Source organism: Ammodytes marinus, assembly GCF_949987685.1.
Source record: "Ammodytes marinus genome assembly, chromosome: 3".
Lineage (NCBI taxonomy): Eukaryota > Metazoa > Chordata > Actinopteri > Uranoscopiformes > Ammodytidae > Ammodytes > Ammodytes marinus.
This window is the reverse complement of record NC_137232.1, coordinates 14,543,933-14,568,279: the sequence shown is the minus strand read 5'-3', so window position 1 is coordinate 14,568,279 and position 24,347 is coordinate 14,543,933. Positions and strand designations below refer to the sequence as shown.

Below are 24,347 nucleotides of genomic sequence, written 5' to 3'. Positions count from 1 at the left end.
TGCTCTGTAACAGTATAGGCCTTAATATAAAATGTATAGTATCATAACACACTACAGTAATCTTAAAATGTGTCATAACGAAATACACTACATGTGTTCTTTCTGAAACACAGAAATTGAATTAATGTCTTGCCTATTTATAAATTTAAGCAACTTACTTACTCTCAAAAGGTCTTAGTTGAAGTTGCTTGTAGTAGCTTTGACAGTTGTTTCTGAATGGTTATTCAGTCTACCAACAATGTTTTCAAGCTTTGTTGTCTTGCCTGCAGACAAAATCACACTTAATATTTTATATAACTATTCACATTAAGACCTGTCAAATAATTTTCTAAAATTAGTAAATAATTATGAGGTTTTAAAAATCTCCTATGTGTTTGATGGTGTCTGTAATAGATTTAGTTTTTTCTTGTGTCGATGTGATTAAGGATTGACAGTTAGATGACTCATTGTGACCCAGTGAATGTAAAGCATAGGCCTACTTCCTGTAGTAATAATGACTCAGCTCTGTATGTAAAGTCTGTACCTGTTAACACATTTCTATGATGATTGGGTGCATTGTTTTACATCAGATCCCAAATGTTTGTAAGTAACGATACGTTGCAAAATAACATTAAAATTCAGTAATGAGTGTATTTTGCTTTCTCCCTGACGTACATATCCAGACATGAAAAACACTATTTTATGTGAGAGTAAAAGCAGGCCTTGTTGGTCCTCACCCAGTGGTTGTATGTTTGATGGATGAATTACTTAATGGATTGGACAGAGGCAGATTCCCCCCTCCCTTCTTAAATTCCTGCTCATAAATAGTCCAGTGTTGTATAACTTTTATTTGAAAAATATGTATTTTGTTAAAAATTTTAATTTTCTTATGGTTAACCTGTAGAATGTCTCATACTCCGTCTGTGTCTCATGGTAAATTAGATGAGATAATGTTCAGTTATTGTGACACACTACAACTACTTTGTCAGTTTTCAAAGGGGAGATTCTTCACCGTGGAAAATATATCAAAATCTAATCCACTAAATTCGTTAATATTGTATACTACGGCTACACTACCAACTCTCCATATATATTGGTACTACTCTAAACATTGTTTAGAAGTACAAAAAAATTCGACCTCGGCTATATTGGCAAGGAAAAAGTTATAAAATATGTTTTAGAAAGTCTACAAAGTATCGTTAGTTAAGGGTAAACAAATCGAATTGTCCTGATATCATCGATTTATCATACTAACAGTACCTCCACTTGTATAGCACTTATCAGTAGTGGGTGAAATGTTTGTAATGCACCTGCGGCACAAAGTCCAACGTCCTCGCAAAGATATATACATATATATTGAATGCAACTGATGTTAGGCAGTGAATTTGAACAGTAATAAAATTGTAATAAAATTGTGTGGACACGATAAACCAACTCTTATTCGTAGAGTTGTGTAGGGTATGAATGCTGTTTGCCCATTTAGAGCATAAAGAATGAGTCAGACACGTTACGCCTTGAAAATAAATGAACTATATTCTAAACTATATACCAACTGTCTAGCCTAGGTCTGCACTAGATTTATAGAGTTCAATGGTCAACTAAAACTCTTAACTTAAGGATAACCGCCTTCATTTGAGCAAACTAATTATCTTTTGTTGAGATTCATATGTAATGAAAATGTATCTTTTTCTCTTTGAATCCTGCGCATACCAAGTCCAGACCATGATCCAGACAGTGCTGTATTTATTTTTTATTTTAAATGTGTATATGATCCGCACAGTGCACACTAGACTCATGGTAAACCTGCAAAATGTCTCATACCCTGTCCACATTACGTTCCACTGCTGTTTGCCCATTTAAAGGCCAGGACACACCGTTCCGACTGTAAATAATGACTCAGACACGTCACACCTTTAAAATAAATAAACTATATTCCAACAAGGTCAACCTTCACTTGATTAAAGACCTTCATTCTCTTTCCATAACACAGTACAAACCTCATGCCATGTTCTCAAAAACAAGTTGTTAATTTTCTTCTTACGTAACTTTTTTTTTCTAAGAATTTTTTTCCACATTTCATAAAAAAAACTTATATGTATCATCTTCAGTTAATAATTTAATACAGTATTGAATACATGTATATGTTGTTCTATCACAAGATATTGTAGAAGTAACTCAGTCATAATTTCCCTTCAAAATGTTCAGGCAGAGAGAGACATTTTTAATTTTTCATCACAGGAAAAAACTTCACATAGAGACACATTGAATTGCAAGACCGGGGGGGAGGGGGGGTGAATGGGAGGGGGGTGGGGGGGGGGACACTAACACGTTTACAGCAATATCGTACATCAACAAACAATATGGTGACATGGGGTTTTTCTCGTTGCAGACAAAACAGAGCACGCTCTCTTTTCACAGCTTCTAAAGGTATAAGCAAACAGGCAGTGGACACTGAATCCATAAATGCTGTGTGTGGCTGTGTGTATTTCTGAATGTTGTTGTTGTTGTTTGTGTGTGTGTGTGTATGTGTATGTGTGTGTGTGTGTGTGTGTGTGTGTGTGATGCTGTAAAAATGAAAATAAACTCAACTAATTTCAAGCCAACTATCTTTTGTTGAGATAACATTCATTTGTAATGAAAATGTTTCCTTCATATGTAGGCCTTCAAATTGAATTGTGACAGCTAATTCTGTTTCGGTCAAAATGTTTATTAGTAGACCATGCTTCTAACACAACGTACACAGGGATTCATCGATCATGCATCTACAGAGGAACAGATAGGGGAACTCACACACAGTGGGCGGGCGGGTGAGGCGGAGAGGCATCACATCTAGCTACAGAACAGCAAAGGCCGAAGCCTGACGGTTAGTACAGAAGTTCATGGAAACATGGAACATTTGTCCGTTCATTGTAAACAGTTCTGTGTTTGGGTGCCTAGCAACATCTCCAGGGACAACGGATCCATTCTTCTGATAGTTCTTTTAACCAGTGAGAGATTACACAAGAGTTCAGAGCATGTGTGTGTGTGTTTGTGTGTGTGTGTGTGCGTGTGTGTGTGTGTGTGTGCAAAATCTTGGTCCCACTTGGTGTATATGTAGAGAGTAGTCTACAGTATCAGCTACTGGTCAAACCTCACATATGGTGCCATTATTGTCGCAAAAATATTTACAAATGTGTATCTCAATCTGTCTGTGTGTGTGTGTAATCAGATCTTGAAACTTCTTACAGGTTTGCTACAATAATGTCCCCATATTGTATACTCACACACCACTAACTTCACCGTTAACATCTACAAAAAGTCCCTCTCCCTTTGTAGCTCACGACGACCCAAGACTGACAATTATACTTGGCAATGTTCCACACTGTTTCTCCATGTAAACATGCTACTTACACTCAAAAAAAATCCTCCTTTCAAGAGAACTGGATGAAGAAAATGTACTTAGTTTGCGGAGAGGTTAATTAAGACAAACACTGGAGCAGAAAACCATGTTAACTGACCTCGCATCAATGCGACTATAACTAAATAAAATGTGTTTGAAAGTTATTATTTATAATTTTCTGTATTGCACATTAAAACCGAACTCCTTGAACTAAACTTCAAACTGTTCGTTCGGCACAGCTTATCAATAGATAATATAATCTTCTTGTAAATAAATAAATATCTAAATAAATCATCTTATGAGAAGAAATATACATAAGTACGTACATGGTAAATTAGATGAGATAATGTTCAGTTATTGTGACACTCTACTACTACTTTGTCAGTTTTCAAAGGGGAGATTCTTCACCGTGGAAAATATATCAAAATCTAATCCACTAAATTCGTTAATATTGTATTCTACGGCTACACTACCAACTCTCTATATATATTGGTACTACTCTAAACATTGTTTAGAAGTACAAAAAAATTCGACCTCGGCTATATTTGCAAGGAAAAAGTTATAAAATATGTTTTAGAAAGTCTACAAAGTAATCGAATTGTTCTGATATCATCGATTTATCATAATAACAGTACCTCCACTTGTATAGCACTTATCAGTAGTGGGTGAAATGTTTGTAATGCACCTGCGGCACAAAGTCCAACGTCCTCGCAAAGATATATACATATATATTGAATGCAACTGATGTTAGGCAGTGAATTTGAACAGTAATAAAATTGTGTGGACACGATAAACCAACTCTTATTCGTAGAGTAAAGAATGTCTCTATGCTACTTTCAGCTCCATGAAAACTATTTTATGAGGTCGCACTTCTGCTCGCTACATTTGCTATGACATTTGTTGCTATGCACTGACTTTAAAGCCTCATAGCGATACATTTTACAAGTGATAAATCTGAAATGTATCAGCGTATAAATGCCACTTCGGATCAGAGCATCTGTATAAAGTTCAGTTCATTCTCTAGCTGATTTTAACAGTTTATTTAGCAGCCAGTAGCTTCAGTAGCTTGTGGACATTTTGCTGTATGTTCAATCTGTGCCATGCAATACTGGGCAACACGTACAGCACATGCCTTTAAGGGCAGTGGTTTCTGATGCGAGACAGACTATAGAAACTGCCTTTGTTCTCTCAGCTGTTTGCAAAGTCAAGAAGCATTGTCTGCTAACGACCTAGATACTGTAAACAAAGTCTAGAGAGAAAGACATGATAGACCTTTGATGGTTGTTGTTGTCCAGTGGTTCTCAACTGGCCTAGACTTCCCCGAGCTTTTGCTTTAGATATTAAGTTGCGATGAAAATTTCTGAAAATATTTAAATATCCAACTTAGATTAGGAACAAAATGCTTTTTAAACACAGGGCGATGCTCAAGTTACTTGTATGCATGCGCACTCTATCGTATTTCCTTCAAAATAAAACTGTTGAATCAGAATTTTTTTTTTGTAGAACTTTTCCTCATTTTTTTTCACACATACACCCACTCAAAATGGCCCCGTGACCCTCTTTTGGGTCCCGAGCCACCAGTTGAGAACCACTGTTTTAAACAATGTAATGTACTGTAATGTCGACTATCCATTGCAATCGGAAGTCATTTGTTCCAGCATTTCTGCTTCTTATATTGTGCCAGCGACAAATTACAGCGATCCAGTGTCAGATACAATTCATAGTTTTCCTCTCTCCCTTTGCGTATTGCACAATAATAATCTAAAGTAAAAAAAAGAGTTTGTTTTAGTAACAATTTATAAAGTGCAGCCCTGGACAGTTCGAACAGTTGAAGCTTGAATACTAGATATTTTCATCAAGAGATTTCTTTAAGGCATTGACTAGGTGCCACCTTGGAGCATCAGTTTGTTTAAACTAACATCCTTCATCCCAATTAACATTAAGATTAGGATTTTGTGTTGAGCGACTGTTGATCTATAAAAGACTTATAAGACAGCTTGATATGTGGCTATTAGCTGCCACTTTGCACTATTACACCAATGTGCAATAGGAATAATTTCTTGGTAGACGGCGGCATCCATTTTGGCTCAAACTTTTCTTCACAAATGTTTTTGCACTTCAGATAATTTGATTGACAAGTGGATGGGAACATAGTCAATGTATTTTTCCGTCTCTATAGGCTTCACCGTTGAAACTAAACTAACACTGTTAAGTCTTGTCTGATCCATGCTAGTGTCGCTAAAGCTAAAGGATTAGTCTGTCGAGCAACCAGTTTTATACATGTGTTTTGATTCAACTGTGTGTGTGAGACGGTGTTAAGTCCTTCTAAAAAGATAATTCAATTCTTCTCAGATGAATGAATAGATCAACAGACCGATCTTCTTCCTGTTTGCACACGATGACACACACAAAGACAGTGATGTCATTAACAGGTGGATTTCCCTTTTACTTAATATATGTGAACAAGTTTTGCTCAGTATCTGGCTCTACATGCACACAATAACCCTTCAGGCAGAGGAACTGTGGTTACAATATAAATCATCTGGTTGCTAGGGAAGTATGGCTCTTTAAAAAACATGAATCCACAATTTCCCCAGCTTATCATTATAATTTTTGTCAGCTACGACCTAAGTCTTAGCATTCATCCCACACTCATTAAAATCTGAGGTTCATACACAGCATAGGCTCTGCAAACTGGCATGTTAGGCTACTAGCTGAGGTGGGCCGGTCCGAGCAACTTTGTTTACATACAAGTTTACAGAGCCTAGGCTGTGTATTAACACCAGATTTTGCAGATCGCGAGGAGCATATATTCATATTCTGACTCCACCTGTAAACTTTTCTGACATTCCGTAAACCATTGTGTTCCATTCTGCTCATGCATTCTAAAATTATTAAAATTCTTCTGACAGACGAAGCTGAAACCTCTCTGATATATATATTTTTTTATGTTTTTTTCTTTTCGTACAGAATGGTAGCTACACATTCTGCAGGTGTATTTGATATTCCACCATCTCTCTCCGAAAACACTAAACTCTACTTTATGTACACTGTTTATTTTTAAACTATTTACAGCACAGCAGGATGGAGAACCGCCTTCCACTCAATCAGTGTATGAGAACCTCCGGTAGTAAACAAACGTCATGTTATTGTTATTGTAAACATTTCACTCCTCCCTAACAGTAGTGTCACTGACAAAACACAGGCTTCCTTCAATGCAATTTAGACAGACACATTTTGTAACATGGCGGCACGTATAGACGCAGCGGCCAATAGCACAAACTACATTTTGTTGTATATTAATATGCAATGACAATAAAGTATATTCTAAACTAACATTTTGTGCGCAGGTTTTTATCTCTTTCAGTGGTCTTATCCCTAGGAAAATGTTTCCAACCCAACCGTAACCCGACCTGACCATCTGTCCACCTCTGAAATGTCAACTTTACAACACTTTCTTTCTCTCCGCTGCCTTTGCTGCAGTAACCTTTTGAATATTCACATTTCTCGCCCCTAAAAAAACACTTTCACTCGCCTTTAAAAAGCCTGTAACTCAGTGTGTGTGTGTGTGTGTGTGTGTGTGTGTGTGTGTGTGTGTGTGTGTGTTATGATATGTTTACACATGCCTACATAAAGGGTGTATGTGTGTGTGTGTGTTTGTGTGAATATGTATCTGAAGTATTCTAGTATGGCTGCAGAGAGCCCTAGCAGTGTGTGTGTGTGTGTGTATGTGTGCGTGTGTGTGTTTGTGTGTATTAGTATCCAGACTGCATTGAGCCCTACACATGTATGTGTGTGTGCGTGTGCGTGTGTGTGTGTGTGTGTGTGTGTGTGTGTGTGTGTGTGTGTGCATACAAACAAAGGAACCCTACACTTGTTTACATATCAAACTGTGGACTGTATGAACTGTAGTGTTAAGACCATATGTGTGGGTGTATCTGTGCAATATTCATCTCCTCATCAAAACTTTTCCTCCATCTCTCATAATTTCTTTAGAAGCCGGTGATGTGGCAATAGGCCTCCAGGCTGGAGAACAGAATGTAGAGGAACCACAGGCCGAAGAAAAGCATCACGGTGAGGATCCGGGCCGTCCTGGGACCCCCGAGCTCTCCCCCGATGGAAGGCCTTCGTCTGAACAGCAGAACCCCGAAACAGATGAAGGCAAAGATGGTGAAGAGAGTGACTGAGAAGGCCAGGGAACCCGGGTCGACCCTGAACTCTTTGCCTCTGATCTTCCAGTAGATGGCGGCGACCGACCACGCCACTCCGATGCCCAGGAACACGTTGACAGCGTTGCTACCGGTGACGTTACCAACCGACGCATCTGCGTGCTGGTCCTGGATGGCCGACACTTTGCTAGCGAAGGTGTCTGGGACGAGAGGAAAAGGTTTAGTTTAGTTTAGTTTAGTTTAGTTTATCAAGATCCCCATTCGCATCTGTATTAAGAGTCAAATAATTGTAAAATACAGTTTTCCATGGTTTTTCAACATTAATATGGGTCCCCAGTGTGACTACAGACTACCAAAGCATGAGAATAAACATCCATCTCTCTTTTTCTCCACCTCCAACTTTCTGAAAACCTGCTTTCAAAAACCCTAGTCAGATTTCTCTCCCCTTGTGAAGTCATAAGTAGAGAAGCAAAAAAAGAAGATTGTTTTTTATTTATTTAGCTGTGACCTCAAGTATATTTATAAAGTAAATTGCAGGACTATAAAATAAGCAATATCTCCCTGCATGGTGTAAGATCTAATAAACGTCTTTTTGTGATCTTGTAAATCAGTACACTAAGGGCCTGTTTCTGAGACATGGATTAAGCCTAGTTCTGGACTAAATTGTACTTTCAATGGACAATCTCCATTAAAAATTCTATTTAGTCCAGGACTAGGCTTAATCCATGTCTTTGAAACTGGCACATAGAGTCACAAAGGTCTTTAAAGAAAAAGTATAGCGTCTTGAGAAGAGAGCATCACAATGGCCAAATAAGTGGAATTTCTCTGTAACATTTAATTAGTATCTCCATCTTCAAACACTTCCTAAAAAAGCCCAAAGTCCTGTAGACCTCTGACTTGATACAATCACTTTCTTTGTGATAAAAAGCTTTGAGTAACTGGTCGTACAGGAGGTATTGAGGCAAATAAATCCACGTCAGTTTGAACACAGTGAATGTAGGCTTTGGTGATTCCACTTTCGCACTCTTACATATGTTAACTCAAATAAAAAACGTGTTTCTCTCGTGTAAATGCTGGTTCACAGTTGTTCTTGATTGCTTTCAGACACACTTAAGGAAACTGGGATCCACTTGGTTATCATCATCACCTTCTCAAAGCTATAGATTGTAATCATAGATAGTATATAAAAGATTGCAACTTATGTCGCCCCCAGTAGGCATTTGGAGGAATTACAACAACAATTTATAAATTCTTCTGTATATTAGAATCAATAATTGCTAAGTGACACCAAATGTCATAATTTTTGTCCAAAGACTGTCACTTTAGTAATGTCTGAATGGACACAAGCCTTCAAGATATTGAGAAAAAATGTAAATGCAGCGCAGGATCTGGGATCAAGCCTAAAAATGTGTAATTCATAATATATTTTCCTTCAATACATTTGATATTTCGATTCATCGAAATTTGAACATGTGTACTACTTCTCTCAGAGCCCGGATAGCTCAGTCGGTAGAGCATCAGACTTTTAATCTGAGGGTCCAGGGTTCAAGTCCCTGTTCGGGCGAGAGAAGTTTTAAAATGCTTGGAAACAGCAAGCAGATAAACACACTCTACTCCAACACTGTATAATGTACTTATAATGTTCAGAGAAGCAACAGGAATTCTTCAAGAACATTCCAACACAGTGTGGCTAGCTGTTCCATTCTGTGCTTCTGTAGAACTGATGACATTCCAACTATGACGCTTCCAGAATGGCGGCGCCCATGCCTTGGTCCATGGTATGGAGAAGTATAGAGATATAAGAGACCTTTTCTTAAAAAAAAACAGCTATTATGCACTAAATTAAACGTACTTATGGATATTATAATTATTTTCTACCAAGTCTGCTATGAAAAAAATCCCAAAATTCTACACACTGCAGGTTTAAATGTTCTTGTATACAGACTAGTATCACCTTCCCTACCTTGACATGTAAATCTGTACACAGGAATAGTTTAAGGAATAGTTCAACATTTTACATTTTTAGCTTGTTGCTTCACTCTTCGGCTCAAGAAAAGGCGACAGAAACCGTTCCTGTAACTGTGCGTGCATTTCTGATATAGAAAAGGGCAAAGGTCGCTCATCCAAGTTTGCTCTGCTCAAACACTGGTAGTCAGTCATGCTCCTGTGTGCTTGTTGGGACTTTTTTTAATTTACCACGTTATGTTGCGCTGTATATTTTTACACATTATGTTATTTTAGAATCAAATAGATACTAGAAAGAAACCAGGAAGTGCCTGTGGTGGTTGGTTTGCTTCCAGTGTATATTTGATTCCGTTCTCGTCAGACAAATTCAAAGTCATGTTGAACAAGTATTTCATTGTTTTATGAAGGAGTAGTGTAGAGCCTATTAACCGATTCCTCATCAGGCTTGTTTGGTGGGTAGTGGGAGCACTCTGCCGTACGCGTGTTTGAGGTGCCAATAATAAATGTCCAATACATTAATATCTTTGAGTGCTGTGACCCATTTATTTATGTTCTTGGTGCGTGCTCACCGTCCTGTTCGTTTCATACATGTAAGGTAAGTTCATTCCTTTCCATCGGTTCTCTACAGAGCAAACAAATATCGCTGACACATTAACGCCACGGTACAAACTGTTTGGTTTCCCCAAATTACACACACATGGCCATGCCAGGTGATTACCTTTATGCTTTCTAATGAGCCAAAGCTCCTCCCAGTTTGTAAACACTGCCATACTGAGAAATACAGAGAGAGAGATTTCTGGAGCTGAAAAACTTTAGTGTTTTTACTACGCCAGCTGTTGTTCCTGGGTGAGCGTAACCATGACAAAGACATTAAGAAAAACTATAGATGAATAGCATCCTTTGCACTGATGATCTCGTTTGCGGTTACATGAAATGTATGATCATCAGAGGAAAAATTAGACTGTTTCAGAAATATTTAAAAGTTCCTTGTAGCACCTTTAATCAACACTCTGAGTCAACTAATTTAACAATGAATAGCCCCTTTTACACAGCCAGTGAAAGCCGGGAATATGCCGGAATTTCGGCCCTCCACCCTGCTGTATAAATGCGACCGTCGCGGAACGAGGGAAGAAAGGTGCGAGAGATTGTTCCGGGAATTTTACTACCTCGGGGGGTAGTAAGATTCCCGACACAATCAGTTCCGCCTCCCTGTTTAAATGCTTCAGCTTGTTGATGCGGAACAGGGGGGCGTTTGACGTTCCATAGCCTACGTTCTAAACATGCGACCATGTTAGCAGTTGAAGGATGTGTGTTTAAGATTAACCATGACGGCCTGATGTCCCGTAAAAATCACCAAATAAAAGGAACGCGTATAATCTAGCTGGTCATAAGGTCCGCTGCTCAATCGAAACCCCCACGCTTCATTTTGCAGAGTGTATGAGTCTATTTCTGCCCGGGGAAAGTTGTACAATGGGAAAGCTAGGCTAGGCTAAGCTAGGCTCCGACCGGATCGCCGCCGCTATTATTATCCTAAATCTGAGCGTCGTATATCCACACTTTATTTCTGCCTACAGTAACGTGACTTAACACAGTGGGTCTTATTCATGAAACGTGAGCAGCACGGATTTGTGTGTAAACCGTGAGCAGCGCGAATTTACGTGTGATTTCCGCATTCATCAATCTTTTAGTAGTGCTGATTTTTGTGTAGCTACTCACAAAATCTACACATGCTCCCGACTGTGTGTAGCGCTGTGTGTAAATGTAGGAATAGACATAAATACTGTTTGTCACTGTTGAAAATTACAATTTTAATTCGTATTACTCTCTCTCATGTTCAAAATACGCTGATGCCTTTGAAACACGCAATATGCGACATATGACAAAATATTAAAAAATATAAAAAATATAAAAATGTTCTACAGAAAATAAGTTGACAATTCAAGGTTTAAGATATAGATTCGATTTATTTAGAATGTAAACTACTTGTTTAAAACCACAGACAACACGTACTTTCTACATATCAATAAAAAATATTATCATAATAATAAAATCACACAAAAACTATTGTCACGGCCAAAATAGTGCTCACCAGGTGTTGTGAATTTGAAATTACCATAGTATAAAAAGGACTTCGGTTTTAGACAATGGTAACAATGGCTGAACTTGCACTTTTGCACGATTTGGCACAAGGTGCTATCTGGAGAGAGAGGAACTTCAGGGACCGGGCAGACTTGTTGGCTGAGAGTGATGAGTGGTTGATTAGTCGTTTCCGTCTACCGAGACCAATTCTGTTGTATTTATGCAACATTCTGGAGCCTAATCTGACGAGGCCAACTCAAAGAAGCCACGCCATCCCCGCACATCTGCAGGTACTATCCGTGCTGGGATTCCTTGCCACAGGGACCTTCCAGCGGGAGATAGCAGACAGAGCAGGAATATCCCAGCCATCAATGAGCCGCATTTTGCCCAAAGTACATTCAATTCCCCTATGGCGCACAAAGGCAACTCGTGAAGCAGGAGTTTTGCGCGCTGGCCAACATGCCCAATGTAATCGGTGCCATAGACTGCACACACATACGCATCAAGGCTCCATCTGTTGATGCATTTGCATTCATAAACCGGAAAAACTTTCATTCCGTGAATGTGCAGCTGATATGTGATGCAAACTGTGTGTTGCTCAACGTTGTGGCACGGTGGCCGGGAGGAACGCATGACAGTTTCATACTGCGCAATTGCGCAGTTGGCATGCGTTTGGAGAATGGAGCTGTGAGAGACGGCTGGCTTATCGGTAAGAATATACTCACAAATGCATGTGATTTATATGTAGAGACTTATCTTTTTATATCCACAGGGGACCGGGGTTACCCGCTTAGGCGGTGGCTAATGACACCCCTCACCAACCCACAGACACCACAGGAGCTGCGTTACAATGAAGCCCACGCCGTCACAAGGGCTGTTATAGAACGCACCAACGGGGTTCTGAAGACAAGATGGCTGTGCCTTGATCACAGAGGTGGCACCCTCCTCTATACACCCAAAAAGGTGTGCAACATTATAATGGCCTGCTGTGTCCTGCACAATTTTTCAATTAAGAGGGGACTTCCCCTACCAGATATCCCACATCCACCTGAGCGGCTGCCTCCAGAACCAGCTCGCGAGATGACGAATGCGGCTGCTGTTCTGGTACGCCAGCGACTTGTAGAACGATTTTAAGGTAAATGTTGCTTGCACAAGTACTGCACAAGCTACCATTAACATTAAAAAAGCTAATCTGAACATTTTATTTTGTTGCAAAAACGGATATATTCGTTTATCTATCCAACATCCCGCTTATTTTAGTTCATCAATTAATTTTAATACTGCCTTTGTTATTGCATTGCGTTATTTTCTACAGCTCCAAATGGTTTTACCTAGAATAACCAAACATCACACAGGGGGGACACTGAAAAAAGTAAACTTTATTTTTTGGTGGGCAAAAGTGCTTGGCAGATTGCCTTAAGGCTGGTGTTGATTTCCTGCATTGTGTTATTCAATCCTTCAATTGCCCTAACAATTGCCACTTGATTTTGTAGGACCTGCTCCGTCAGGACCGGGTCACCTCTCCGGCCTCGGCGTCTGGGTGACGGAGCAGGAGCAGGAGGAGCAGCAGGTGGAGGACTGGAGCCACGGGAGAAGCACTCGCCGGCTGAAACAATAAAAAAAAAAAAACCCATCAATAAATATGCTTGAAAAAAGAGAAAACATTTACATTGGCTACAGAGTGGATTTATTTGAACTTGTAAAAACAGAACTTGTTTTAAAAAATTAAGTGGGCCTACTTTGAACACCACAAACCTACATTTTTTTAAAATTCAATGTAAATGACCTGAATGCTGTAGGCTGTCTTCGAATCGAATAAAAGACACGCACATCTCATAAGGAAAGGGCAGGCTTAGTCAAATGTATTGTCATGAAAGAAAGATTCGAGCTGTGTGCTTCTCGTCAGACTTAAATGTTGTCTTTATTTGTTAAACGTGTTAAGTGGCTATACATTCCGACAGACATCACTGAGTTATTTAAAGTTTATAATTGGCACAAAATAGAATCTCTGGTTGCCAATTCCTTCAATTTAAAGAGCACCTGACAAAGCACTTTTTCAGTGCTTTGTCGCAATTTTTCAGAATATTGTGAACGAATGACACGTGACCTTACCTTCTGAAGTTGATGGGGACTGGCTCAGCTCCAAAGGAGGCATGTCGCTGTCTCCATCAGGGATTATGCCTGATAAGGCAGTATCCCCAATAATGCCCGCAATTCGTTCGTCTTGCTGGCTCAGTGTTGGCTGTGATGGTCCTCCTCCTCCCGTGGCCGAAGTGCTTAATTTATTTACTCTGATTCTTTTTTTTGCATCTATTTTAATATCGAACCACTTTCTTTTAACCTCTTGGAGGGTCCTCCCAACAGAGGAGACAGAGTTGACTGCTTCTACAACCTCTTTCCACGCTTTATCTTTCCCTGTCCCTTTGACCCCGGAGCTGACTGAACAAAATAAAATGTTTTTCCTGACTTCGACTTCTGCCAGAATAACTTCAATCTCCTCCTCAGAGAATTTTTTTTTCCTCTCTCTCTCTCTCTTTCCTTGCGCCATGATGATCGCAGGCTGAGCAGATGCACCTATGCCCTTATATAGCGGTCATTTGCTATTCATGGGCGGAGATCTATGCTAATTGCTGATCACCGGGGGCGCGCTCTCAATTTACGCAGGATTGGGATTCATCATGTTACACACGTGTTTACGATCAAATCTGAGTTTTCCGCACGCTTCGTGAATCCGGAGCAGAGTTTTAGTAGCGTGAGAATTTATGTGCAACCCTACACACAGATTTACTCATGGATGATGAATAAGACCCAGTGTGTGTATGTGTATGTCTGATAGGCAGATCTCTGCCCTCACAAAGAGACTCGCTCACAGCCAACCTGTCACACAAACACACACACACACACACACACACACAGACACGGCGGCCGTAAAAATCACCAAATAAAGGAACGGCGTATAATCTAGCTGGTCATAAGGTCCGCTGCTCAATCCAAACCCCCGCGCTTCATTTTGCAGAGTTTATGAGTCTATTTCTGCCCGGGGAAAGTTGTACAATGAAGTGGGAAAGCTATTGCTATGCTAAGCTAGTGCGGTATATTTTCTTGGGCCTTTACTCAGAAAGCCGCGTTGGTAGTTAGTTGATGGAAGAAGACACAGTTGAATGCAGATGAGGAGGTCTCAGGAAACTTCTCTTTATTAAACAACAAAACTCATCCTGCAGTCAAAACGAAGCCAATAAGAATTTAAAGTGTTTGTAGCCAAATCTATGAAGAAGTTCCTTTGCTATAGAGACCCGACTTTTTCCAGAATTGTGGCCGGTTTTAACCGCCACTCTAAGTGATCTGATTGGTTCTTCAGGACAGTACGCCCTGCTCCTCCTAACACCTAATTGGTGTACCCTAACTAGCTCCACCCTAATGGTCAGAGGGCAACCTCTGGCCCCCAGAGGACATCCTGAATTTAGTCATCACCTAGAGTCGATATGTCACGTTGGCCAAGAAGTCTGATTCAGCAACTTTTAAGACAATGCTGATGAAGATCAGGGTCAATAAACTACTGTTAACTCTTAGCCAGACTGTCTTTGATTAACTCACAAGACAGTCACCTTTGTGTGAAATTTGAATGATCTACAGGTCAGCCTTGAGGGTTTCCTCCTCAAGCAGCTGACATCCCTGACTTTGCCCCCTGCCTGATGAGGCATTGTCGCTGTCCTACTCTGTAGCAGTAGACCTTAATATAAAATGTATAGTATCATAATACACTACAGTAATCTTAAAATGTGTCATAACGAAATACACTACACTAGTCTGCGACCGGATCGCCGCCGCTATTATTATCCTTACGTCTTAGCGTATATCCACACTTTATTTCTGTCTACAGTAGGCTAACGTGACTTCACACACTGTGTATGTGTATGTGTAGGCTATGTCTGAATGGCAGAGCACTGCCATCACAATGAGAATCGCTCACAGCCAACATGTCACACAAACCCAGACACAGAGGTGAAGCAGTGAGCGGATTGATTTTGTCAGTTCGGTTAACAGTCCCAGTGATGTTGGACTCAGCGCGTAGCAAGCTCAACTGGCACATCGTGGGAACAGTAAAATACGGCCCTCTTACTGCAAGCTCCAGCACTTCTGCTCTCAATTCACCGGCCAGTGTTGTAGTGTTGTAAAGCAGCTGACCGGCGCGGCGCTAAATGTTTACGTCACACCTGACGCTGTTTACAAGCACATAGGCCACAAGGCCATATCCACTATCCCTATTATCCACTCACCTGGAATAGAAGTTCCCAGAGCTACAAACACCACCGCGGTCACGGTGTCGCGAAGCCCGACGGTGCAGCCGAAGTGAGACGCCAGATCCCCGATGACGGCCGTCAGCAGCCCGATGCAGCTGATGGACACGATGAAGCAGGCCCAGCCGTTCCAATATTCCGTGGGCGGAACGCAGGCGAACAGAACCTTCCAGAACACTGTGAGGAAGTGCATTACGTAATCGTAACAGGACGGCAGACGCCCCTCACGCCCTTCCTCGTCGTCATCGTCACCGTTACCTGAGAGGAAAAACATATATATATTTTTTATTCTATTTTGTCTTATTTTCTACTCATCCCTTATGTCTCTGTATTCAGTATTCATATACCTGTATATATATGCATTGTTAGCTTTTTATTATACTGACATGTTAATAACATAATACTAACTATCCAAGCCAAATGATCTGTTAAGGGGTAGGACTATACATTTTTTTTACTTCCTCCTACCCCCTTTCGAGCATCTAGAAATTTGTCTGTTTTTTTATTTTATTTTAATTTTTTTTTATTTATTCATCTATCAATATTCAAACAATTTTTTTTTATTGCTTGCATGTTCGAAATAAAGACAATCAATCAATCAAGTGATATTGTATATTTTGTATATGACAGTCATGTATGTTTATTTAATGTCTTAATGTATGCACCTTATTCACCAAGATAAATTCCTTTTTGGTGTAAAACCCTGATGGCAATAAATCGTTTCTGATTCTGATTTATTTTCAGTTTTGAATGTAATAAAAAGCTGATAATGTAGTAACTTGGTAATAACGTATTCAAATGTCTGAACCAATGGCGTTATAACTTTTTGCCGATAATGAGTAGGGGTGTTCGATGGTATTTGAAAGAGGCAATAGAAAGGAAATGTGAGATTTTATAGCCAATGAATCAAACTTAAAGGTGGAGTCAGTGATTCTGGAGAATACTTGTAGTCAACATCACTTTTTTGTCAAAGTCAGTCAAAAAATACACACATAGACTAGGCTCTGGACAGGCATGTTGCTAGCTACGGTGGGCCCCCTTTGTTTACATACCCTTGGTTTACTTATCAGTCTACAGAGCCTAGGCTGTGTATTATCTTCACACAAAGTACGGACAGGTAGCAGGTAACAAAAAGTGATTTTGACAACAAGAGTTCTCCAGAATCAATAAAGGATTATATATACAGACCAAACAACAGATCAGAATAATGACTGTCTGCACTGAACAGTTTCTTCCACTAGATGGAGGCTTTGCATTATGTTTAAATAAGAAAAATCGAGAAGGTTAAGGACCTTGTAATAAGCACTTGTCAATAGTTAAGAAATGAACACACACACACACACACACACACACACACACACACACACACACACACACACACACACACACACACACACACACACACACACACACACACACACACACACACACACACACACACACACACACACACACACACACACACACACAGCTCACCTGCGCTGACGGTGACGGCCTCCACAAACTGTTCCCTCCAGGAGTGTGTTCCGATCACCAGAGCCAGGTTGGTTTTCTTAATCAGTTTGTCCACGGTGCTCTGCCAATCAAAACACACAAACGTAATTCATTATCGACCAATCACAGCCGAGGACACAGTCCACAGAGTCACACAGGTGAGACACTAGTCTGGATTTATTCTTTCATCTTTTCTAAAATATAATGAGTTCAAAATAAAAAATAAATAAAGTTGAGGTCTGAAGACATACAAATAAAAGACACATATTATACCTGCAAAGTTGGTGACCTCTTTTGAACACATTTTTGAAAACAGGCATTAAAGGGGCAGTGTGTAATATGACATCATCAAGAAAGTTCAAGAAAGTTCTAGAATGCAACGCTCCCTGGGTAACCCACACCTTTTGAATAATAACAGAAGCTACAGTGGCCTTCAAGGACAAGAACAATTCTAAATTCTAAACAATGCACCTGATGACATTCCAAAAACATGGATGCCTCCATAAGACTTACCCTCTCAATGTACAAAATGTGATATTAATATTTGTAATTCTCCGCTCAGGAGGATAATTCAGATTAATGTTGGCAGTTGTGATTTTACACCAATGAGGACATATTTATGAATGAGGATATTGATTTTAGCTAATAAATTACTTAAAATGTTACACAGTGCCCCTTTAAGAAAAACTATATAAAAATAGCATTCTTTGAACCTACGCTCTCATTTGCTGTTACATGCCATTCATGATCATCAGAGGAAAAAACAAGACTGTTTCAGAAATACTTTAAAGCTCCTCGTAGTATCTCTAACAATGCGTTTTGTTTGTTTTCTAATTGGCTGAAAGTGAGACGGATGTGTGACTCGCTTGGTTCCTCTGTTGAGCTGAAGATTCCAATTTTCACACACACACATTTACCTTTGAATATGTGCTTCAGGTGCACCAGCAGATGATTTACTTTATGACAAAAAAAGTCAACAGCACATGAAGGAAAAGTAAGGGGAGAGGGATCCCTTACTTTTTTTGTCCCGGTAAAGGTTTTTTTTACTAGGAGTTTTTTCTCAGCCGAGCTAAGGGTCTAAGGGCAGGGGTTCCTACTATATGGAATGTAAAGCCCACTGAGGCAAATGTCTATTTGTGATATCGGGCTATACAAATAAAACTGATTTGATTTGATTTAACATTTCCTTAATGAGAATTCATTGTTTTAATTTTCCCAAGAGCGATTACAACTAAAACTTGATTCTAGTTTCTAATAGGGAAATAACAAAAATACAGTTATTTCCCTTATATCAGTTAACTTTAGAACGTGATAAGTATCATGTTATAAAATGATAAAGATATTGCGATAAAAGAGATAAAACTTTTTTTTTTTTACTTTACTTTTAATTATTCTTAATAACAATGAAATAATGAGGTGGAGTTACAAGCTGCCATGTTCAATTCATTACATTTACATTACATAGTATGTTGGCCATTAGGATATAATAACTGCAGTCCCTAAATAAATCGCCTGCACTCCACACACAGAGGGCGCTGTTCCTACACGAGTGAATCCCTGCATTCCAATCCCCATACTTTCTGCTATTTGGTATGGTAGAAAACATATTTAGGATGTCACAACACATCCATGCCAAATGCAGTAAGCACAAAATACCTGGATTTCCTAATGCATCCGATTACATGTATGTAAGTATGTAAGCCAGCATGCTAAAGTATGTAGAATAGAAAAAAGACAAACCTTGCATTCCAATACCCAAACTTCCCGACTATTTAGTATGCCAGGAAAAGATTTAGGATGCCCCAATACATGCAGGTCAAATTAAGTATGCCAAAAATACCAGGATGTTCTAATACTTCCAATTACATTTTGTATTATGCAGACCTGTATGTAGTAGAGTACAAAGAAAAAGTATGCGACATGAGTGAATCCCTGCGTTCCAACCCCCATACTTCCCTACTATTTAGTATGCCAGAAAAAGATTTAGGATGTCCCAATATATGAATGTCAATTCTAGTATGCTGAAAATACATATGCCCCACTAACTCCAATAGCATTTTGGAGTATTCATCTTTATTCTTGACATTTCTCGACATAATGACAAAAAAACTTCCTTATCTGATTTTCTTCTGTCTCCCGTGGCCCTAAAACTTTTCTGTACTTTAGTATGTAGTGTAGTAAAAAGAAAGAGTATGTGATTTGGAGGGAAAGCAGGTAATGTTGTGTGTTACCTTGAACTCATAGGACTCTTCTATGACGACCTCCAGCCGGCTGTGCTCCCCCAGGATCGGCTTCCCCATCTCAGCTATCCTCCGAGCCTCCTCCTCCTCCGAGCTCAGCTGGCCCTCCGCTCCTTCTGGGGGGAAGAGGGGGATGAAAAGGAGGTGTAATAAGGACCCGGGGTGGACAGTTACATGATAGATTTACTTGAGCACTGAACTTAAGTACATTTTTTGTGTACTTGTACTTTACTTAAGTTTAGCTTTTTCCCCCCAAAACTTATGACTTTCACTCCGCTACATTTCAAAGATTTTTTTTTAAAAGTTCGACTGTGTGTGTTTGTTTGTTTGTGTGTGTGTGTGTGTGTGTGAGAGAGAGAGAGGGGGATGAAAAGGAGGTGTAATAAGGACTAGTGGTGGACAGTAACAAAGAGCATTTACTTGAGCACTGAACTTATAGCCCCTGTAAACCCAAATCCACAACATCTTTCTAACTATGTTATTTCGGGAATTATTTTCTTGATAGTAAAGCATCTGGAAAGAGGTACAGGCATATTTATCAATCCAAATGAAAGATTTTGTCATTTAGGTTTGATAAACTTTACAGAAATTCGGTTTAGATGAATGGGCGGGCTATGCTCTGGTTCTTATGACAACATAAGTATTTTGAACCAATCACGGCAGTTCTCTGGCTGAACGTTCTAAAAAAACCAATGACTGTTGCCAAGGAGACAGTTCGATACGGCGACACCCACACAGTGCTGTCGAACGAAATTTGACAGGACAGACTGAAAAGTACTGTAATACATCGGACATAATTGTGTTAATGGTGATGGCAAGAGATGAACCAATTGCTAGGGATGGAGAATAATACACACCCTCGATGTTTTTAAAAGCAAATACTCTGGTACTTTAACTAGAGTAATGATAAACATTTAACTGGGCAGCTTTCACTTATTGTTGAGTGATGAGGTCGCAAACAGTGAACAAGGATCAACAGGTTCTTCTATCAATAATAGATTGTGAGTCAGACTCTTATTTTGAGCATCGACACACGGGTGTGATTGAACGCAGTGTGAGAGAGGAAACTACAAGATCAGAGATGGATGATATCTGTGTGTGTGTGTGTGTGTGTGTGTGTGTGTGTGTGTGTGTGTGTGTGTGTGTGTGTGTGTGTGTGTGTGTGTGTGTGTGTGTGTGTCTGGGAGAGGGTGTGTGTGTGAGTGTGTCTTGTAGGCCTTTCACACCGCCGCAAAATCGGCGCTAGTTCTGGGCTTGTTCGGAGTTAGAGCCAGTGTTTTGGTTTCACACCGCCAGAGAGCCTGCTCCGGGCCGTAAAAACCGGGGGAACTCATACCCCAGGATTGAGCAGGGTTTGATAAGAACTGCTTGCGCGAACGGTTGGGGGAGGGATTATCCTGACCAACCAGAGCAACTCAAACCTCATGCCCGCCATATTTAAAAACACCGCTACTACGAGACGTAAACATAACATAATTACCGAACGTAGCGATCAAATTGACCGGCGAGAATACGCTGTATGGGTCCTGTTTGCTTAAGAAAGCAAAGCGAGAGCCAACAAGTGTAAAAATAAGACGTATTCGCCGCTGTTGTTGTGCTTAAAGCTAGCGGTAGCTTTAGCGTTAGCCACAAGAGCAGCGGCGTCGGGTGACGTACACACACGTTTACAGTGACGTCATGACGTTGCTCTCTTGCCGGCTCCATGGCTGTCTCCGGTCGATGTGAAACCAACCGGTTCATAACTGGGATAAGGCTGTAACCAGTTTTGAACTGACCCCAACACCAGCCTGGAACTGACTCTTGGTTCATTTTGGTGTGAAAGGCCTATTGGAGAGGGTGTGTGAGTGTGTCTTGGAGAGGGTGTGTGTGTGTGTGAGTGTGTGTATGTGTGTGTGTGTCACTCACTCACTCACAAACAGACAGACATACACACACACACACGGACTACTCATTTATAAACATTAATTTCCAAACTGTTCTATTGTGCAGGGCTGAGATTCTCCTGTGATCCAAATGTAAACAGACAAACACACGTTTCTGCCCGGAACGAAAGCCAAGACACACACACACACACACACACACACACACACACACACACGCCAGGACACTGAGCCAGGTCATTACCACGAGCACAGAGTAAACAATGAAAAACTGAACGGATAGCTGGAAGAGAGTGTGGCATCTGTAATGCATGTTCAATTCCTGAGTCAATGGGGCGCTCCCGTGGTGTAGTGGGTAGAGTGTGTACCATAAGGGCTCAGTGCCCATTGCAAATCCAGGTTCAATTCTGTCCCGGGCTGTTTACTGCATGTCACCCCCCCCCCCCCCCCTCCCCCTTACCCATTTCAACCCTGTCTCTTTCTATGGCTAATGAGGGTGAAAGACACTGCAAGAATATTAAAAAAAAAAAAATAATCTTGAATCAGTAAAAAAGAAATGCTGATTATATCTTAAGGTACGAACACACTGCACATCGCCGCGCGGCGAGTTTCAATAGAAAGTCAATGTATTTCGAGCGCCGCCGCGCGAACCGGCGGCCGGCGGCCGGCGGAGAGCGGATCACGCGGCGCGGCCAGGGGCGGCGCGGCGCGGCGCGGCGCGAATGGGGCGGCGCGGCCGCCGCAGAAGTTGAAAATATTGAACTTTTCGCCGCCGGCCGCCCCGCGATAGCCAATCACCGTCGTTGAGCTCCTCCCGACGTCACTCGGGTGAGTCTGCTGAGCTACAAGACACGTGAAACCTGGCTGGCGGTCCAGTCGGGAAAGGAGGGATAAAGGGAAAAAAGAAGGAAAAGACAGAGAGAGAGAGAGAGAGAGAGAGAGAGAGAGAGAGAGAGAGAGAGAGAGAGAAAGTTCCAACACATCGATAAAATGTATGACAGCAGTTTAATGAGACACCTTTTAGTAAAAGGAGCAAGGAATAGACTCACATTATAGAAGAGAGAAGGAGAGAAAGCCAGGGAAGATGTACTGCAGATGAGTGAATATGCAGAGACAATAAAAACTAAATACGACAACTGACACTTCCAAACATTTCCCTAAACATCTGAAAATCTGTTTGGGTTTTCTCTACATGTTGATATGCCGGCGTGAATGTGTAGCCTATATGCACGGCCATCGATACGTGCGTGTGTGTGTGTGTGTGTGTGTGTGTGGGCGGGTTGTGTGTGTAGGCCTATGTGTGTGTGGGTGCATGTGTGGGTGTGTTTACGAAGCTTGGGTGGCAGGTGGCGGGGAGAAATGTGTGAGAGGTGCAGTGAGACCAATACAAGGGCCGATGGCAGAGATGATGAAGGCAGAATAGCCTACTTCAGAGACGCTCCCAACAAAAACAAATCAGTGAGGATGACGACGATGATGAGAGAGATGTAAATAGCGGGAAGAAACTGGGCGTGCACATTCAATGAGTCATCGGGCGGCGGCCGGCGGCGGACACAAATGAGCCAAAATGACCACGCGGCGCGGAACCTGCGATTCGCGCGGCCAACCGCCGCGCCGCGCTGTGCAGTGTGTTCGCACCTTTATAGACTCTATTCTGCTCTCGCTCTCGGTTAGTTTAGCTTAGCAGATAGCTAACAAGAAGTTTAGGTTCCTTGAAATAAAGTCCAGGATACAGGATAGAGTTTAGGCTTTTGTGATAAGGTTCCATTGACTTCAGATGATTTTTGTAAAACTGTAAAACATACAAAATGGACTTTACAATATATTCATATTCAACACTACTAGCATAAACAAATGAGCAGCCATGAACAAGGCTTTTAGGTCCCGCTAGCTTCAATGCTAACTTACAATGTATTCTTAATGTAAAATGCTGCCGCGATTAGCATCGCCAAATTTAAGTTAAAACTGAACACTCAGAAATGAAACAAACATAGTTGCTATGCCACACAAGTGATTTACAAGCTTTAAACATAAATACTCACAGACTGAGACTTTCTCAGGACAACAAAGGAGCTCTCTTGCTTGTTGCATTAAAACTAAACTAAGGTAACACAGGAAGGTCAAAAAACACACATGCAATGCCGTTTGTAACCACCAGGTGTCTAAAGCAAAAAACAAATTGTGGGGGCAGAACAGACTCTGATAAATGGAAGTGAGTGAAGACCCTCTATTCCCTTCATCCTACCTCATCACAATGTTGCTTTGTGCTTTAGTGTCCAGCCTCAGTTTCCCAGGTTAAAGGGACACTGTGTAACATTTTAAGTAATTCATTAGCTAAAATCAATATCCTCATTCATAAATATGTCCTCATTGGTGTAAAATCACCTCTGCCAAAAATCTTATTTACCCTCCTGAGCAGAGAATTACAAATATTAATATTACATTTTGAACATTGAGCAGGTAGGTCTTAAGCCTGATTTATACTTGTGCGGCTTTGCGCCTCTGCGTTCTCTGCGGACACCGAACGTTCTCATGAACCGTTGGTAGTAGTTTCGCCCGTGTCGCAGATTGCACACAGCACTTTTGATGTTATCGGCGAAATCCGTTGCTAAACAAATGAAAACTGGAAGATTTTGAGTTTGATGACAATGAGGAAGAGCTACTGTGCTGTTGAAATCCCTCCTTTTTGCTTTGATGCCCAACCAAACCTCTGCGGCGTCTGCGGCATCTGGCGCGTAGTCACAATTTTCAGTTGGTACGCGGCGGGGTCTGAGGCCACCGCACAGGCTCTCTGCGGCTCCGCGGAGGCTCTGCGCACGCGGTACCGCACAAGTATAAATCAGGCTTTATGGTTGAATCTGTGT

General features: G+C 40.8%; 1 protein-coding gene across 2 annotated transcripts in view; it reads right to left on the bottom strand.

Moving 5' to 3' along the window:
* Nucleotides 1-7,350: 7,350 nt before the first annotated feature.
* The window catches only part of slc8a2b (solute carrier family 8 member 2b), a gene marked incomplete at its 3' end in the record, with an annotated part of 38,041 nt that continues 21,044 nt past the window's right edge, over nt 7,351-24,347 (bottom strand). For both annotated transcript variants that reach the window (XM_080024998.1, XM_080024999.1), the window contains exons 12-15: nt 19,595-19,719; nt 17,346-17,445; nt 15,849-16,127; nt 7,351-7,727 (exon numbers count right to left, since the gene is read on the bottom strand). In XM_080024998.1, the coding sequence (XP_079881124.1) occupies nt 7,351-7,727; nt 15,849-16,127; nt 17,346-17,445; nt 19,595-19,719 (881 nt within the window). The remainder of the gene's footprint in view (nt 7,728-15,848; nt 16,128-17,345; nt 17,446-19,594; nt 19,720-24,347) is intronic.